This window comes from Miscanthus floridulus, chromosome 1 (assembly GCF_019320115.1).
Source record: "Miscanthus floridulus cultivar M001 chromosome 1, ASM1932011v1, whole genome shotgun sequence".
NCBI classification, from domain to species: Eukaryota; Viridiplantae; Streptophyta; class Magnoliopsida; order Poales; family Poaceae; genus Miscanthus; species Miscanthus floridulus.
Window position 1 is genome coordinate 166,637,096 of NC_089580.1, and position 19,719 is coordinate 166,656,814.

A 19,719-nucleotide genomic window follows, 5' to 3' on the forward strand; every position below is an offset into this window, starting at 1 on the left:
TCCTTTTCAGAGTGGCCGCTAGATTTAATGCAATTGTCAATCAGGGAAGGGGAGATAGGCTAGGCAGGGAAGGGAAGGGAAAGGCGTCAGCACGTTGTGTGGTAAAGGCAAAATGCGAAGGCCAGCTGTTCCCACCCGCTCTTACAGCTCGCCCACCACCTCCTCGAGACCTCGATGATCCGTTTGGCTGGCCACCTCGCCCATCTGTTCTTGTCTCCGCCCCGGCCGGCCGAGATGAGCGATGATCTCCTAGCAGTGTCACGCTGTACCAGTAAGGCAGTACTAATTACTACCCATCTGTCTTCGTGATCAACTGCGAGGGGGTCGTGGTTAATCTATGATCTAGAGGGAGAAGACGACATGCAGGCCTTTTTCTGTTACAATTGCAGTCTTAGCCCTTGTTTAGTTCTACACCAAAATCCAAAAAGTTGCTACAGTATCTGTCACATCGAATGTTTGCGGCCCGTACATGGAGCATTAAATGTAGACAAAAAGAAAAACTAATTGCACAGTTTAGTGGGAAATTGCGAGACGAACGTTTTAAGCCTAATTAGTCAATGTTTGGACACTATTTACCAAATAAAAACGAAAATGCTACAGTAACCCAAAATCCAAATTTCGTGAATTAAACAAGGGCTTACTCTTGCAGAGCTGCAGGTGAGGACTGAGGAGAGAGAAAGAGAGATCAGAGATGGCCAGATGGGGATCTCTCTCTCTCTTCTCCTCAGATTCACACAGTCGGAGGGCGCCAGGGCAGACGCCAATTGTTGCCAGGGCCATGTTTACTTTCACCAAAATCTAAACTTTGGCACTATACAAAAAGAAGATTTTCTGTCACATCAAATTTGCGGTACATGTATGGAGTACTAAATATTGACGAAATTAAAAACTAATTACACAGTTTAGTTGTACTTTCCGATACGAACGTTTTGAGCCTAATTAGTCAACGATTCCATAATTATTATCGAATACAAACGAAATGCTGCAGTTGCTACAGTAGCCTACAGTGATTTCAGCGGCGCCGATTCCGGAGAACTAAACATGGCCCAGGCTAGAGTACCAGACACAGCAGACTAGGAGTAGTAGGCTCTCCTGTTTCCGTTATCCGCCCGCCCAACCACCCCGCTCTCCTTCCCCTCCCTCCCTCCGAATTGTAAACTCCGGCGCTATATAAAAACCCCACAGCCCCCCTCACCCAGTCGCCTCTCCTCTACCTCCGACCTCCGTTTGCATTCCCTTGGCGCACACACATCTCGTCGTCAAGAAAAGAAAGGAGCTAGGCGTAGTGCGCGGGCCGCGGGCGACAATGACGATGATGGCGCCGCATCCTCAGCCACTGCCGCTGGCACATCCGCAGCCGCCGGCGGCAGCGGCGTTCGGGGACACCACGCTCACCAAGGTGTTCGTGGGCGGGCTGGCGTGGGAGACCCACAAGGACACCCTCCGCGAGCACTTCGAGCGCTACGGCGACATCCTCGAGGCCGTCATCATCTCCGACAAGCTCACCGGCCGCTCCAAGGGCTACGGCTTCGTCAGTCCCCTGTCCCCCTCCTCTCCCTTTTCCTCTCGGCTGTCAGTCTCCTGATCTGCAACCTGCTTGCTGCATGCACGCGACACGACAGGTCACGTTCAAGGAGGCGGACGCGGCCAAGAAGGCGTGCGAGGACGCCACCCCCGTCATCAACGGCCGCCGCGCCAACTGCAACCTCGCCTCCCTCGGCGCCAAGCCGCGGCCCCAGCCGCCGCACATCCTCCGCCCCGGTCCCTCGCCGCCGGCCACCCCGGCGCCGCACGCGCCCGCGCTCCCCTCTCCACACCAGCCCACGCCAGGTACATACTCTAGCTAGTACGGTAGCTACTGGCACCCGCGGCCAGCCTCTCTCACGTCAACTGCTCTTATTTCCTGACAAGAGATCACATGTTTCTGGCGCGAGCGAATTCACTTGCAGCCATCGCGGTGGGATCCAGGGGCGTGTCGCCGGTGCCATGGTACTACCACCCCTCCACGACGCCCCCTCCGCCGCAGCCGCCGGCCGCGCACTACGCCCACGGCGGGCACCAGCAGTACCACGGCGTGCTCCCATTCTACCCCGCCGCCACCACCTACGGGTAAGTACGCGCGCTCCCAGCTCCAAATTCCAATTCCCCGCGCGCGTCAATGGTTCGCTAGCAAGAAGAAGAAAAAGTCATGGCGCCGTTACGATCTGACGTGCGCGCACCTCGAGCGCCGCCGACACGTCGGCATATTGGTGAAAAAATTTCAAAAAAAGAGCTAAAAAAAAATAAAAAATTCGGTCCTGCGAGGCTACGAGGATTTCGTGTCCAGCCACCCGCGCCCAGGCATCCTCTGCTCGTTGCGCGGCTTGCGGCGGGCGGGGACCGGTCGAGTGGGGAGTGGGCTGTGGGCGCGCGCACGCATGCGTGGCAGGGGCCAGCGGCCAGCGGCTTTTGGTTTGGAGCAGCGAGCACTCGACGGGACAGGCGGGGGCACTGGCGCAGGAACAGCCGCGCACAGGCTGGACCTGGACCGGACCGCGCTGCCTCGTCGTGCTCGCATGTGCCCACGTGCCGGCCTGCACTGCGGTAGAAAAAAAAAGAGGGGAATGTGTTAGAGGCTGTGAAATTTGGCTCGTGATTATGTTTATGCTGAAATATTAGAAAAAAACACTATTTTATAGTAAAAATAGCTCAAGTGAATAGGGTGCCAAGCCATGATCAAAGGACTCGGGAGCTCATTACCCTAATTATAAACACTTAAAACTACACGGCTGATCTGTGTATGGGTCTCGTTCGCTTGTCTTATAAGTCGTACTTTTTCAGTCAACGAACATTATTTTTTTCTCACAATAAATTATTCGATAGTACTTTAGTCATCACTTATTAGCCCGGGCATGTGTGCCAGCCATTGTACGGGGTCCCCACCACCACCACTCGTACTGATCGATCGATTTGTGCTGTTCTGTCTCAGGTACTCCCCGAATTACGTCGCGGACCTGAGCTACAATGCGGTAAGACACTGGATTTCTCGTCTTACTGCCAGATTGGGGGCAAAGTGCTTGCTAATCATGATGTTATTTCGGTGCAGAAGGTAGGCCAAGCAGCAGCTGCCGGCACGGCCGGGTCGTACCTACAGGGGCACTTCGCGTACCCGGCGGCAGCGCAGGGCGGCATGGTGGCGGCGGCGCCCAACGGCATGATGCCGGTGTACCCGTTCTACCACTACCAGTACCACCACGCCTCGCAGGGTCTGGGCGTCCCCGCCGCGCACTTCTTCCCCACGGTCTCCGCCGCCGCCGTCACCACCGTCCCGCCCATCGTCTCCAAGCCCACCGTCATGGCCGCCGCTCCTCCCAAAGGTAAACATATCACACCACCCAAATGTATCCAAACCCACCGTAGCAACAACACGTCGTCGCATGTGCAGCCGACGCGGCATCACCCGTGCAGAGCTAAGAGCATCGCATGTGCTCGCTCGGTGCCATGGCATTTCTGGCCGTGCCAAGTTGGCATGGCAGGTACACGCAACTAAGCATTGAGATCCCGTCCAGCTAACGACCCTTTTGTACTGTGTACCGCAGTGGAGCAGGTGACCGGTTGCAGCTGAAGGCACGAGGCGATGATGACGATGATGGCGACGACGAGCGGGCGGCGCAATGAAAGGAGGAGGCCAAAGGCAATCTCTGCTCTGGTTTTTAACAAGCTGCACATGAAGGGTGTCGTCCGTCTGTCGGGTCGGGGGGCCGAAGCAAAGCAATGCAAGGCCGCATTACATTCGTTCAATTCCCTCTAACTTCGTGCGCCCGTGGGGGGGGGGGGGGGGGGCACGACCACCACCGTATCGGCAAGAACAGTCTTCTGTAACAAATGATTCGATTCGTCTCTCGTTTACCACCGTCTTTTTCCAATGGTAAACCCGTTATCAGTCAGTGTCTGTAGTAGTCCGATCGCTGCAGGGGACAGCCGATCTCAATAAATCGTCATAATATCTCGCCCTTCATCTCTGAGCTGTGCGTCCATGTGTGCGTGAGCAGAATGCCTTCAGAATGGTTCGCCATCGCGGCGCTGAGCTGAGCACCCTGCCGATTCTTCAGCTGGTACCTCTAGCCTCTGCACAAAGTAGACATCGATTTTGGCCCGGTTTAGGCCCACCCAAAAGCTAAAACGGCAGAACGTTTTTCTCCCACAACAAACCATCTTCAGCTGGCTTATCCGCCACGAAAACCATCGGTCGTTTTCCAACGGTGAAACTACAGGCCGCAGACAGCTAGAGTGGCCAGAAACGGCAGAATCTTCCCTTCAACGCTGGAGTGCCAATTGTCAGCCTTTGCGCACTGTAGCTACAGCAGTACGATTGACAGATTCTGTAAAAGTAAAATTACAGAGCGCAGCCTAGGAAGGAGAAAGACTCTGCGTATGAATGAAGCTCAGAACGACCGGAAAATGACGAGTTTCCTCTTTCATTTCCTTCAACTGCTTGAACAATTTTCACACCATTACATAAGCCGAGACCGTGCATTATCAGAAAAAACAAGAAACGCAAATACACGAGGAACTCGTTGCATGGCTTCCCATGGAACAAAAATTGTATTTCCAAATATGGTATAGTTGGTAGTGTTCACACTGGAAACGCTCTTATCATGCAATAACGATACTCACACAGGAGAAGAAACATTTGGCGAATCTTTGCTGCAAGGAGCTTATGAAGCTAGCATCAAGACCAGAAAGGATTTTGAGCAGCTAGAAGTGGAGAATCCAGTGAAGGCACGGTTGTTTAAGCAATCGAACAGATGGATTGGACGGAGGGACCAGAGCTCAAAATGGAGATGCTGGGTTCAGGAAAAAGACTGGGAGGAAGCAATGAAGTCCGGCCTCTGACTTGATCTTAGGCAATGCGGGTGGAAGGTTTCTGAGTAATCTGTTAGGGCTCCATGTTTCGTTCTTGAGAATGCAATTGGTTGAATGCTCTTTGTTGCTGTCTGGATAATATAAGCGGTACAGTCTTGTTTTTCAACGACAGAGGATACTAACCGTCAACAGCTGCACAGTTGGATGCAAATTTGAACCAACAATATAGACGGAAACCAGGGTCACATACTGGGCACCACCAACTCAACATTATGGGGCCTGGACGAGTTTCCAAAGGTGTTCACTTTGGATTCATGGGTCTGCGTGGTTGACATCCAAAATTTGCCATGTCAAAGTTGAGAAAAAATATTGCAATAGATTTGGCAAGCCAAATGTAAGGCTTTGACAAGTTTTGGTAGCAAACTAAATACTAGTCAAAATCATGGCTTACCAAATTATTGGCATTGGCAAATTTTGGTGTCTTCTGTTTGGTTCGAGTGGACGAAACTGGCACATTGCAAATTGCGAGAATCATTCAATCCTGCATACGTTGCGTGTGGACTCTTCGGAGATGGAATTATAGCCTTGCATCGGCTGTGGGCTGATTTCTTTTTTTTTTCTGGGAGGGAAATGGGCCAGTTGCTAAGAGGCCGATGCCCCTTCAATTGGGTCTGGACGAGGGACGAACGAACTGAGCCCATCATATTCGCTCTCTGCCTCAACCGGCGAATCCCACCATTCCCAGAAAAAAAAAAATCCCCAATCCTCAGCCTCGCATCGTCTCGCTCCGCCGACCGCTGCCTCCACGCCATGGCGGCGGCGCCGGCTGGTTGACGACGTCATCCCCGAGATCCTCCTTCGCCTGCCGCCGGACGAGCCCAAATGGCTCTTCCGCGCGGCCCTCGCCTGCAAGCCTTGGCTCCGCACCATCTCCGACCCCACCTTCCTCCACCGCTACCGCGCCTTCCACGGAGCCCCTCCCCTCCTCGGGCTCATCGACAGGGAACCACTAATCGACCGGGTTCCCCGCTTCGTCGCCACCACAGCAGTGCCCGCCTTCTCCTTCCTCATTCCCACCATCTCTGCGTGGCCCACCTTCTCTGCGTGCGCCCTCGACTGCCGCCACGGCCGCGCCCTGATCCGGAAGATTGAGAACGGGCGTCAGCGTTACTTTGTCTGTGACCCCGTTACGGGCGACCGCCATCGCGTGCCTCGCCCGGATGTCGGAACCCAGTGGATGGTCTACGCCGCCGCCGCGATTTTCTGCGCTGTCACCGGCTGCCAACACCTTGACTGCCACGGCGGTCCCTTCTATGTGGTCTTCATGTTCCGCAACTGGCTATTAGCTCGTACTACCATGTCAGCGACCATTTACTCATCGGAGATGGGCGCGTGGAGCGTGCCAGCCACACTGGAAGGCATTCATGATAATAAAGCCTACGGGCGTGGTGCACTTATCGGAGATGAAATCTACTTCATGCTTTCAGGGGATGCTGGAATTACCAAGTATGACTGGAGGAAGAATTGCTTGTCTGTGGTTAATCGTCCACCATCGGCTGCGTTCAGCGGTGGGGTTACCCTCATGGAGATGGAGGACTGTTCTCTTGGGTTCGCTGGCATTGAGCATACCCGTATTTATCTGTGGTCCAGAAGGGTAAGTTCAAAGAAATATGCTCTGTGGTCCAGAAGGGTGAGTTCAGTGAAAAATGCAGAATGGGTACAGTGCAGGGTCATTGATCTGGAGAAAATGATGCCTATGGCGAATCCCAGAGACAGAGCACAAGTGGTTGGCTTCGCAGAGGGTGTGGGTGTCATCTTCATCACCACAGGTGTTGGATTATTCATGATGGAGCTCAAATCAGGGAGAGTGAAAAAGATTGGCAAGCCTAGGCGTAACATAAGCATTCTGCCCTACATGAGTTTCTACACTCCTGGTATTGTAATAGCACTTGTTTATATTTTTGCTTTTTTTATCTTTATTTGCAGCTTCCATATGTTAGCTTAGGTAGTTAGTTATGGCTTCAGAATGAACTACTAGTTGCAATGAAAACACACTTTGTGGCAACTTGGATGTATTAGAGCAAACAGAATACATGGCACTGAAAAGGCAAACCTAATCTTGGTTCTTTAGTCTGGCTTATTAAAGACCATGTCATTGTATTGGTGTACGCTTACAAATCTGTTGATCTAGTATTGCCATGCTACCTTGTTTCAGATTTTCTAAAAAGAAAAATTGTTGTTAATTTCTTGCAAATAGAAGCCGTACTTTTTCAGCGAACAATATTTTTCTCTCACAACAAATCAGCGAATAGTACTTTTCAGCCTGTCTTTTCAACGAAGCGAACAGGGCTCTATCTGGAGCTTACTATTGTTAAATCTTTGGAATTACGAGTGCTGAGTTGGAAGTTGCTTATAGCTGTTGTGCATTTTAATGTTTCAGATCGTTGTAGATTGTCATCGCTAAGAGGACCCGCTGATCTCTGATGTGCGTTATGGAAGAAAGACCTTTCAGAATAGACGACCCATCATCTTGAGTCTGCTGCTAATGCTGACCAGCAAACCTGTTACTTTCAAGTTGTTTATTTTCTGTGAACAGTTTAAGTACGAAGGTTGCACAAGTCATTATGATCACTTGCGGTTATTGTGGAAGCTGCCCTGATCATATAGACGAAAATAGTATATCAGTGTGATATGATATGCACATTTCATTTACTGTCTGCTTAATTGGCAATTCAGCTACTTAAAACTAAAAGTCTGTACTTTATGTCATTGTCGTTTCATGAGAATCAATGTGAGATTCAGAGTTAGTTTTGTGTCAAGTAGCAGTGGTAGACTTTTTCGGACATACTAGTGGAAATACAAATATCCTACTATTAATTTACTTTCAACTGAGTGTGGTGGTTGTTTGTCAGTAAATGCAAGACCAATCTTTTAACAGGTATGGAATTCAGATGTCTCAAATGTGACATGAGTTGCATCGAGATGTAGGTTGCATCCCTGTCATTATTTGTGGTCAAGGAAGGTGAATGCAGGAGTTGCAGAATGGTTGCAAGTCAGGGTCGTCTATCTGGAGACAGTGATGCCCAAGGCTAACCCTGTTAACAGACCATATTTCTCAGATATTGTTGGTGTCATTTTGGCAGTCATTTGATGAGGCAAAATAGCTGTCAACAAAAGCCAGCTAATCGAGCTTAAATTCAGTGTCACAATATATTAATTAGGTCCTGGAACCTGAATCAAAGTCTGGTACAGGTGGTCTTCAGAACAAAAGAAAATGGAAGTTACAATAGCAGACTAACAGAAGAGGCAATTTCCCAAGAGCTAAGCATATTAATCGAGCTTAAATTCAGTGTCACAATATATTAATTAGGTCCTGGAACCTGAATCAAAGTCTGGTATAGGTGGTCTTCAGAACAAAAGAAAATGGAAGTTACAATAGCAGACGAACAGAAGAGGCAATTTCCCAAGAGCTAAACGTATTAACCAATGCTGGCAGTGTGAGCCACAGTTCCTCTTTCATTTCCTTGGACTGCTTGAACAATTTTCACAACAATACATAAGCCGATACCGTGCATTATCAGAGAAAACAAGAAACGTAAATACATGGGGAACTCGTTGCACGGCTTCCAATGGAACAAAAATTCTTTGTCCAAATATGGTACAGTTGGTAGTGTTCAGTGTTCACGCTGGAAACGTTCTTATCATGCAATTACGATACACAGGAGAAGAAACAGTTGGCGAATCTTTGCTGCAAGGGGCTTATGAAGATAGCATCAAGACCAGAAAGGATTTTGAGCAGCTAGAAGTGGAGAATCCAGTAAGGCATGGTTGTTTAAGCAAGCAGTCGACCAGATGGAGGGAGGGACCAGAGCTCAAAATGGTGGAGGAGATGCTGGGTTCAGGAAAAAGACTGGGAGGAAGTAATGAAGTCCGGCCTCTGACTTGATCTTAGGCAATGCGGGTGGAAGGTTTCTGAGTAATCTGTTAGGGCTCCTTGTTTCGTTCTTGAGAAAGTAATCGGTTGAATGCTCTTTGTTGCTGGTCTGGATGATATAAGCGGTACAGTCTTGTTTTTCTACGACAGAGGATACTTACCATCAACGCCTGCACAGTTGGATGCAAATTTGAACCAACAATATAGACATCAAATTGGCAGTCAAGATGAGGCAACATAGCTGTCGCCAAAAGCCAGCTAATCGAGCTTACATTCAGTGTCACAATATATTAATTTGGTCCTGGAATCTGGATCAATGTCTTGGTACAGGTGGTCATCAGAACAAAAGAAAATGGATGTTACAATAGCAGATGAACAGAAGAGGCAATTTCCCAAGATCTAAACGTATTAACCAATGCTGGCAGTGTGAGCCACAGTTCTCTAACACAAAAAAATATATTCTATCCATCAACGCCATTAAACAAAATGCCTCCCACATGCCAAGGTAATACTACAGGTATTATTGGACTTCTCTCCTCGATGTCCAATTGCTGAGGCAGTATGGCTTAGGATTTGTTGTGATCGCCACCGAAGTAATTTCTCATCATATATTAGCTCTAGGCGCTGACAAGACAAATAAATGATTTGCCATATTTACTGTCTTCTAGGGTGTTCATGGCTTGTTGCTGCGCTTTTTGGATTCGCTGTAAAGAATAACGCCAATAACCGTGAGAGTGTAACCGAGCATTCCTGTTATGGACACAGGATTCCTGAATATCATGATCGAGACGACAACTGCCACAGCACCCTTTGCATTTCCGAGAACCTGGAGAGACATGGATGTCAATAATTGAAGGATTTAAGCATAATTCTTAAAACAAGACAAGGTATGGTAAGATGACAAACAAACGACTATCATGGCAAGTGGTCAATAAACCAAGATAGGGCAATCTCATGATTATGCATCTAAAAGAGAAAGATGAGTAGAAAGCTTTACTCTTAAGACAGCAAGGTATATATGTTACTTTTTCCAAACCCGTAGGACAGTAAAGTAAATATGTTACTTTTTTCAAACCGGTTACAGAAAATTTTACATTCAACTCTGACATGCCTCTGATTGATAAAATTTCCAATTTCAATAAAAAACATCAAAGGTGTTTCCAATTAGTGCAGCAAATCTATATTTTAGTCAATCACAGACCCCATTTGTGTATGTTTAAAATTAAAAGTCACTGTTACGTACTTCAAAGTTCAAACCATACACACTTGTACAGGGCAAGAGCAGCGTGTTTCTAGCTCAGCAAAAACAGCAAAACACAGTGGGTTAAAAAGGTTGAATATTAGTGGGCACTTGGAGTGAAGTAGTAGATCTTAAGAGTTAATACCATTATCCAATAATACCATTATCCAACCCATCTTAAATATAGTGCACATAATACAAAAAACAAGAAAAGCCAAGTGTCAAACTACATCATGCACACAAAACTGAACTGATGGCTCAGAAAGCATTTGGTACCTGTAGAGTCAATGCGCTAGTATGATTTGTCACCAAGAAATTGGTCAAATTGACAAAATATGCCAAGCAAGAATTGAACAATAGCAACCAAACAATCGTGAAATCCTTCTTTGCAAGCTGAATTGTAATGCCGACAACATTATCCTCCATAAAGATAGTTGCAGGAAGCAAGAAAATAACAGCAATTGGAGCCATGTACAATAACAGATTCATAGAATTAAGCTTCTCCCTGCAAGGCATCAGAACAGAGAAACACTCAGCATCCACACAAATGCAAAGTAGTAAATCAATCCAAGGCAATGTGCCTATGTGTACAGAATAGTGAATACATATAAAAGGGAAGACAAAGTTACCCCTCAGAAGACAGAAGAATTCCTTGCAATACTGTCTTCAACGCCCTTGCTGCAGTTGCTCCTATGCACATGATGAAGCCAAACAGATGAAAGCTAGGCTCACCCTGTAAGTTCGATTTGCAAGCTCCATATCAGTTAGTATTAGAAACTTAAGGTCCAACAACAGCTTTAGTCAGTAGGCATTCAAAGCTCCTATGCACTTGACTGACATTAGGGATATATACTAGTTGATGTGAAACAGATACCTCCTAAAGATTCCTCATAGCAGCCATGAATAGCAACAACTTGTTAGGTGAGATGCTACACGTTAACATAAGATTCCCACATCACACTATTATTGGTAAACGCCTCAAGTGGTCATTGGACTCTTTGCAAGCCTAGTATGTCTTATATTGCACAAAAGAGCTATAACACAGTGCTCTGTTTATTATGTATAATGCAAGAGAATCAACTTATTAATGGCACAATTAACAGCCCCATGCATGTTCAAGGAATGTATAGAAAATCAATCATGTCGGTTCCAAAAGGTAAGCCAATACTTTGATATTAAAGAATGGATATTTTACTATTCAATTTCAAAATATGGATTACTTCCCAGAAAACAATTTTGAAATTTTGACTTGCAAATCCACAGTTTCCAGACAAGGTTTTTGCAGAGAAAGATAGCTATCGCTGTAAAAGTATTGGTTAGCTAGCTGGATCCTGCGATGAAGTTTGGTTAACTAGCTGATCACATAGGATAGCGAGAAGCTGTTATGCCAGTTGATCACTTGGCCCTATCAGATAGCCGACGTCTGAGGTGACATCTATAGGCAGCGTGACACGCCGTGAATGGTTTCCATCGGATAATCCCAAAATTCTATTCCCAACGAAGGGATGGGCATCCAATGAAGTGAGGGGCCAGATGCCTGGCAGCCATTTTTTTAGTCCAATTACAGCTAGATGACAGATCCACCTGTTGTCTTCAGCTCCATCCCACTCCTCCCGAGTTCCGAGCTAGCCAAACCCGGATTCCGCTCAGATCCAATCCCGACTCCAACAGATCTACTGAGAAAACAGAGACGGAGGCGGAGCACAGGGCAGTAACTTACGCCGCTGGCGATGATGACTCCAGTGACGACGGGCACGAGGGTGAGGTAGGTGACCCACGACTCGCGCTTGACGGTCATGATGTAGGCGAAGACGGCGGTGAAGAAGGGCGTGGTGGCGCCGACCGCCTGGTTGAAGGAGACGGGGAGGTACCGGAGCGAGACGTTCCCGGAGACGACGGAGCCGCAGAAGACGAGGCTGAGCGCGGCGATCTTGGCGAGCTGGACGCGGGAGCGCACGAACTGCATGGGCACGACGCGCAGCCAGGCGATGGCGGCGTAGGAGAGCAGGGCGCAGGCGGACATGTGGCACATGGTGAGGAAGATTGGGTACTTGAAGCCGTAGTTGCTGAGGAGGTACTTGTTGAGCAGGAGCACGCCGATGTTGGAGGAGTACCAGGCGGTGATTAGCCCCACCGTGAAGAGGCGGCCGTTCCCCGCCGCGGGCCCACCCGCGCCGCCGGGGGACGGCGTGGCGCCGCCCTTGGCCGTCATGGCTCCTCGGTCGCCGCCGCCACCGCTGCCGGCCGCACACGAACTCGCGCGCGCGCGGGGGAGATCTGGGGAGGAGGAGGTGGGAATGGGGTGCGGGCGGGCGGGCGGGCGGTGGGTTGGGTGGGTCGCGGTTGAATTGGTGGTGGCGGGTTTGGGCTTGGCTTTGGCACGGGACTGGAGGGAGAGGCGTCTGCGTGAGGCTGCGTTTATGGGAGCGGGGAGGAGACGCCCCTGTCGTGTCCGCCTGTCGGTGGAGACAACGGAGGAGGGGAGATGATCTTTTCCACCTTCTCTTTCCGATGTGCTTTTTCGTTAATCCAGAGTTCCCGGTTGGTTTTCTGTTTCTTTTATTAATCATCATTTCATAATTTCATTCATATTCACCGGGGGCTCGGGCATTTAGCTGTTTCTTTTCTTTCAGACTGGCAATGCAACCATACCATTATCTATGGATTGAGCTAGCCAGTCACCGTATAGATAACGGTGTGGATATAAATTCTTTCGGATTGTACCTTATATAGATGGGCTAGAGTTTTATTTCCAATCTATGCATGAATTTGTCAACCTTATAAATGGAGACTAAGATAAACGTCCTATAAGTCTGGAGCATATGTACCGTGAATCATATTTCCTCGTCTCTTTCTTCTACTACTATATGTAAGATCACTTCAATTTTGTGTGTTGAAGCTTGTTTTTGGCAAAAAAAAAAAAAAAAAAAAAAAAAGTCGCCACCGATACTAGGATAAGTACAAGCATCTAAATTTAATACCAGTAGCCTCCTTAGCGATCATTATTCCTAACTAACTGCTACGGCTACAAAATCTACGGGTGCGTTTGGTCAGAACTCAGAAGTTTGGCAAGGAGGCGCAAATTGGCAACGATACGGAATTTCGTTCGGCAGCCGAGCATGACAGCACCGGCTCACAAACCCAACACAACTCTCCGCACCCAGCTGATCGGGTCTTGTTTGCACAAATTACGCTTTGCTCTATACCAACCTGCCTAATTCGTGGACCCTGCCGACTCGGTCACCCGGTTCGGTGACACGGATACGGTCGCCTCTTCCCGCACGAGCAGAGCAACGCGCCAAATTGTCCCGACCCGACCCCACGCCGAGGTGACGGTGCGCCGTGTCGCGTCACTCGCGGTTTCCGCGTGCCAGCCATCTGTGGAGGGAGGAAAGCCAGGAGGCCGGCACAGGAAGGTGCCTCGCTGGTCGCCGCACCTACTCATCTCATGCAAGTTAACACTCAACAGTGACGTGCTGACGTGTCCGAGACTCCGAGGCCGTTCTGCCTGTTACTATACTGTAGTGACCTGCGGTGATAGGCTGCCACATTGGTCGTTTCGATTTCCAACTGTACATGAGAAGGAGAAACATGAAGAAATTAGTTTCGGCCAAGACTTATCAGCCAGCTAACGATGTTTTCTTCTCACGATAAACCGGCGCTAGCCGCCCAAAAACTATCCAGCGAACCGGCTCTATGGTAAAGACCGGTCAGATTTCGGCATCATAAAAAGCGATGTATAAAAAGCTTTATAAGTGATGAGAAGAGGCCCAGGTGAGTACCGAGAGGAGGCATCTACCTAGTGCTCCCTGTTCCGGAGGAATGGGTTCTCTTCTTCCTACTCATCGCCTTTTCTGCGTGAAGTGACCAAGTGGGGTCAGCTCCAGGCTCGGATGAACCTCATCAATCAAAGCGAGCGAGAGGGAAAAGGCTAAATATGCTTTCATCTCACGATAATCAGCCGGGAAAGAGAGCACGAACTGCACGCAAACGGGAAGCCATCATGGGAGACCATTTCATTACGAGATCCAACGAAACCAGGTCATCAGGCCACGGGTACCAGCCCGTGCTCGAACTGCCGAACCTTTGACCGAGCTTCTTACAACTCTAAGCTTCGGATCTCTGCACGTTCTCTTTATATTCGGTGCTGTGCTGTGCTGATGCCTCGTGGGACTGGCCGACACTACAATACAGTCAATAGGAAACCGGTAGGTCCTGACATACGGAGTATGTTCTTTGACCTCCTGTAAAAATAACCAACCGGGAATCAACCGCACATGGTACATCATGGGCAGGAGCATGACAATATACTAAGCGAGGAGCACATGTGGTATGCTCGAATGTTTCTTCCAGAAAAATGCCTCCGGAGGAATATTCTCCGCTCTGCACCAACACTAGATAATTACTACAGTACTAGTTACATTACATAGTCTACCCTAATTTATTTGGGACTTAAAGGCTTTGTTGTTGTTGTTGTAGTAGTTACATTACATAAGTAGCAGCCGCTGAGCTGCAGTTAGCTAGACAGCTACTCGGCAGCTTGAACAACAAAAAAATCTTTGTCCTATTCACTTGGCTTATAAGACGTACTTTTTCAGCCAACGAACATTATTTTTCTCTCACAACAAATCAGCCAATGGTACTTTCAGCCATGACTTATCAGCCAAGCGAACAGGACAAGATTTTTAAGGAACGTCCGAATGGAGATGGAAACATCAGTTCTTATTATAAAGGGCGTACCCAGTGCAAAGAGCTCCCGCTCTATGCGGGGTCTGAGGAAGGGTGTTAGTGGCAAGCCTTACCCTCGCCTGTGCAATGCAAGGAGACCGCGACTCGAACCCGGGACCTTCCGGTCACGGGCGGTAAGACTCTACCGCTTGCACAGGCCCGCCCTTCATCAATTCTTATTATACTGTCCTAAAAAAGACAAATGTTCTTAGACACTGTCCCATTATTCCACTGTAACTGTATTTTAACAACCTGCATGACACTGATACTCCAACATGAAAACATATAAACCTTATTTAAGTATTTCCGAATATTCAACCCTTTGGTCTCCCATTATTATTAAACAAAAAAAAACCTTTGGTCTCTATAGTTTAAAAGTGCTTTTCAAGCTCCCACATAATAGGATATTGAAGAAGACTAGACTGCTATTTCAGGTATCCTCGTTGCATCGGAAGTCAGAAGAACCATCACCAGCAAAACATCAAATTTTCATCCAAGATAACAACCAATGTAAGCCTCAAATCCACCCTTCTTCTCTACAGCTCTAATGTAGATCCTTTTTATCTGTAAAAGTTAGCATCAGCTTAATAGAGTTCCTTCACTTTTCAATCTGCTCAGGAAACCAACTCTAACCATTTCGCCCATTCCTGTTAATCCTGGATCAGAAGACATTTGAGAACTAATTAGATCCTTGAGAAAATAAATAAATAATGTACTAACTACTATTGGTTTAGAAGGGAAATTACTAGCATGTCATACAACTTTCCATATCCATAATTTTCTAGTACTTTATCCTACACATACTAGTCATTCACTTCTTCTAGTTAGTTTCCTAATAGTTTAATAGAAGTTTTTATAGGATTCTTTCAGTAAACTCAAAATGACTATGTATAAGAAAGCAAAGATGTCAAGTCCTCTAAGATGTGAATTTGACTGTGGCAACTAAAAGTCGTCTGCACAACAATCCTCTTTTTATCGCTCACGCAGTCCATCCACAGCAACCAGGACCATCAAGTCAGCCCAGTTCGCTCAATATCAGCCCATGATGCCCTGCCTGCTCCTTTTTCATCCACACATTGCTCTCGACTCCATCCTTCAATTGCCAAGGTTTCGAGATCCACCGCTTGACTCCTGGATTCTTTTTCTCTATGCGATTCTTCTTCATTGGTTAGAACATTCGGTTTTATGCCTAGAACAACCCAATTTTTAATGTGGAATGATATTTTGTTGATTAGAACAATCCAATTTAATACCTAAAACAATTCATCTTTTACACGGAACAACTTTTTTTTTGGTTAGAACAATTTGATTTCATACCTGAAAGTCTGGAACAATTTTCTTTTCAATGTGTAACAATTTTATAGTTGTTCAGAAGAATTTGATTCTGGAACAGTTCTTTTCAATGTGGAACAATGTTTTTGTTGGTTAGAAGAATTGAATTCTATGTGGAACAATTCTCGCTTTCAATGTGGATTTTTTTTAACTGGTTAGAACAATTTGACCTTATACCAAAATTTTGCTATGGACCGAGGCACACAAGTCCGCTGATGGCAGCGAGAAGGAAACTGGGGTGCAAAGTTGTTGTGTTGCTAGTGTCAGTGGGGATGATAGGAAGGAACATGTGAAGTATGTTTGGCATGGGAGTTCAGTATTCAACTTCTACTCAACCCAAGCAAACTCAGGAAAAGATATGCACCCACAAATGTCTTCGAAGGTGCACCAAATCAAACTGTGCATTACATTTTATAACAGAATAAGCACATCACTCAAGTGAGTTGCCTAACTCCAACCGCATTTAAATAGTCTTATATAATGACATTTTGCCCATTTAAACTGAAAAGGAATGTTCTTCATTCCTGCACCATACCATATAGTAACAAAGCGCCAAAAGTAGACACTGATATTCATTACTCACCAGCATGTAATCTGCAGTACTTTCAATCTAAGGTTCATTCACATCTGTAGGATAGCTTCCGAGGACTCTTAAAAAGGTTGCAAACTCCTGAAATAAAGCAACATGAGCACAGTTTACATTCACCAGATTGTACTAACAAAGAAAGAGCACCTTCAGATTTCCAAGAGCATTCTGGGTCTTTGGATCAGCCATTGATGCTTCAAGGTCAACGTAAAAGAGGTAATCAAAGTTCCTGATGCAATCCAGAATCGAATAGGTAAGGAAGATATAAACACTTGAACAGCAAAGTAATGCTCATATTAATGTAAAACTGCAGCAAGTGAAATTGAATAACTTAGAAGGCCACAGGTTTAGCATCTAACTTTAAGAGTGAGGAACAGTCTCGAAGAGGCCTTTCTTTGTGTGGACGACTTTCGATCTGCGCATCCAATCAAAAACAGAGCAAATATAGTGAATCATTTCTACACAATGCATGAAACTGACAAGACAAAGTAGTTGGGTTGACCTTTGTGAGGTTTATTTCCCTCATTGCGAATACAGCAAGCGCCTTGAAGAGCTGTCCAGGTCCTTCTTCTAGTGAAAAGACTATGCTTGTCTGAAAAATTGACCATACAACTGATCAGCTGCAGTAACGATGAGGACAAGGTGTGACAATGGAAAAGAGTTTGAACGATGAGGACAAGGTGTGACAATGGAAAAGAATTTGCACAAAGATGGGTACCTTAAATGGTTTATCAGTGCGAGGTATGATGGGTTCTCGAGCTAGCATCATAAAACGGGTGACATTATCTTTGTCATCCTAAAGAAATTGGCAGGCTAATGTTCAGAACAAAGAACAGAACGTTTTATCTTATTTTACTATTTTAGCATGAACTCACTGTACCTGAATATTCTCAGCAAGAACATCCAATCCATAGAGTTTAGCAGCCAATGAACTAGCAATAGCACCAGTGTCCTGGAGCATATGTTCTGCAACAATCTAGGAAAGAAAAGTCATGCCAATGCTATGGTTAAAAACAGTGAGTTAACAAAATGGGTAACTGAAGTCACAATCTATCCAAAATAACAAAAGAAAAAGAGTTGCTAAAAGAGCGAAGAAAAAAAGATATCTGAATTAGAAGGTGAATGCTCCAGTTGAACAAAAAAGCTCAGTCTACCTTTGCTGCACCAGCAGTGTCATCAACAGCCTCTCTATGCTCAATTCCTAGTCCTGTTAATGTGTGCTCACATTGCGCAAGAGCCTATCAATTAAAAAAATGATATGGTTGTAAGATTACCTCCGACGAAAATAAACAGTAATGAGAGAAGTAAAGACAGATCAACCAAGCAGTTCACCTGGGGATGACTCATAGCACTTTTAAGGTTTTCAATCTTCACGCCAGGACTGGCTAACAAGCAATGGCGAACCGCAAGGCAAACTTCTCCAACAATGTGCAAATTATGCTGAAGCAAAAGATCATAGTTCCGATGTATGCTACCTCCCAATGAATTCTCAAGTGGCAGTACTGCCCTATCAGCTACCCAGTTTTCAACAGCCTGTCAAAGAAGAACATGAGAAAAAAAAAAATTGTCACATCGATTCGCTAACTAGAGAAGTGTGTTTTTAAGACAAAAAACATAAACCTCTCTGAAAAATAGTTTTAGAAGAGAAAGAAAGATTATGTTCTCTTCTATTAATGCAATGATACGAAGCTCACCTGTGTTTTTGAGAAAAAAAAATATTACCCTACTGCTACCCGATAGGTGATAGCCGAAAAGAGGTGCTTCCCTTATAGTCAAAAAATATTCTAGGAAATTGACGTGACAAGTAAATTGGCCTAATCTATCTCAATTCTCAAAGAACACAACTACACAAGAGCAGATGCGTGACATTTTGACATTTCTGCAAGTAAAATTAAATCCGTATGAACAATACCTCCCCACCCCCTCCCAAAAAAAACGGCATGAACAACATTCACTGGCTAGAACTTGTTTTTCCTAACAGAAACACATTGTATGCATATTATGTGCTAGTGATTGATTATTTCTACAGATAGTGTGTCAAACAAAAGCAATATGGAGCCAGTCCAATTCAGTGTCGGTACTTCTCAACATATTTTATCAACAAAACATTTAACCATTTGCAATTAGATATCCTTCCAAAATGGCAACATGAGTCAAGTAAGTAACTATGGTGTGCTCAACAGGCAAACACCCTGCTACCTGAAATGCAGTGTCAAAGTGCTCACAGGGCACAGTCTCACAATTCGGGTACGCCTTCTTTGCTGCCGCTTCGCTGTACGCCCCAGTGCAACCCTGAATTAAACACCATAACCAAACTCCCATAAAATTATCCGAAACGCACAACACAAGCACAGTCGTATAATAAGGAAACTGAAACAACACCCGTGAGACGCGTTTCGTCGAGCACCTACCTGGTAAGCAACCTCGAGCCCCTTCCCGTCCGCCTCCATGACGTCCGCGCTAGTGAGTGGCCCTTAACACAGGGAACAAAAACAGGCGCAGAGCACAGATTAGCAACAGGTGATCCGAAATTAGCTAACGCAAGGGCCGCCGCGAACGCGTTGACTTACGAGGCAGCCAGTGGGGATCGCGGGCGCCGGGGACGGTGGGGGGGGGAGACAGGTGCGTTCGGGCGACGCAACCCGTTCACGTCCACAGACTCGACGCCGTCTGACACCGTTAACCCAGGCGGCGATGCGGGAGAGATGGAGATGGAATTGGGGTTGGGGTTGTCACCGTCGATGGCGCTGCATTTGAGGGAAAGGTGGCGGGTGGTGGCGAGAACGGGGTGGCGTTGGCGGAGCGGGCTCGGGCGGGGAGGAAGGGGAGCCGGAGGCAGGCCGTGGGCGCCATTGCCGCCGCCGCGCTAAGGGTTAATCTTAACGGCTCCCCACCTGCTCTGCAGTTCACACGAGACGAGAGGACGCGGAGCAGAGTTCGTGCAGATTTTTCCTCCCTTTGCCGGGACGAAGATTTTCCGTTTTATGTTTTCGTTCTCGGTTGTCACGCCGACGGCATCCGGTCCGGACCGGAGGCTGCCGGCTGCGTAAGGGA

General features: G+C 46.9%; 3 protein-coding genes and 1 pseudogene across 3 annotated transcripts; 2 read left to right on the forward strand and 2 right to left on the reverse strand.

Annotated features, from left to right (window-relative positions):
- Positions 1-1,211: 1,211 nt before the first annotated feature.
- LOC136546982 (probable RNA-binding protein ARP1) lies at positions 1,212-3,760 on the forward strand. The gene is made up of 6 exons (XM_066538947.1): positions 1,212-1,531; positions 1,623-1,830; positions 1,950-2,109; positions 2,969-3,008; positions 3,086-3,356; positions 3,579-3,760. The coding sequence occupies exons 1-6, from the start codon at positions 1,307-1,309 to the stop codon at positions 3,602-3,604; spliced, it is 930 nt and encodes a 309-aa protein (XP_066395044.1). The 5' UTR covers positions 1,212-1,306; the 3' UTR covers positions 3,605-3,760.
- A 1,129-nt stretch (positions 3,761-4,889) lies between these two features.
- LOC136466757 (uncharacterized) lies at positions 4,890-7,722 on the forward strand. Its single transcript, XM_066465263.1, has 3 exons — positions 4,890-4,902; positions 5,493-6,779; positions 7,286-7,722. The coding sequence occupies exons 1-3, from the start codon at positions 4,890-4,892 to the stop codon at positions 7,327-7,329; spliced, it is 1,344 nt and encodes a 447-aa protein (XP_066321360.1). The 3' UTR covers positions 7,330-7,722.
- A 1,325-nt stretch (positions 7,723-9,047) lies between these two features.
- LOC136546997 (probable sugar phosphate/phosphate translocator At3g11320) lies at positions 9,048-12,476 on the reverse strand. Its single transcript, XM_066538968.1, has 4 exons — positions 11,740-12,476; positions 10,649-10,752; positions 10,296-10,524; positions 9,048-9,605 (listed from the first exon to the last, which is right to left on the reverse strand). Exons 1-4 carry the CDS (start codon positions 12,229-12,231, stop codon positions 9,453-9,455), a joined length of 978 nt encoding a protein of 325 aa, XP_066395065.1. The 5' UTR covers positions 12,232-12,476; the 3' UTR covers positions 9,048-9,452.
- Positions 12,477-14,952: 2,476 nt separating this feature from the next.
- LOC136546988 (arogenate dehydratase 2-like) lies at positions 14,953-19,639 on the reverse strand (annotated as a pseudogene).
- Between the last annotated feature and the right edge of the window lie 80 nt (positions 19,640-19,719).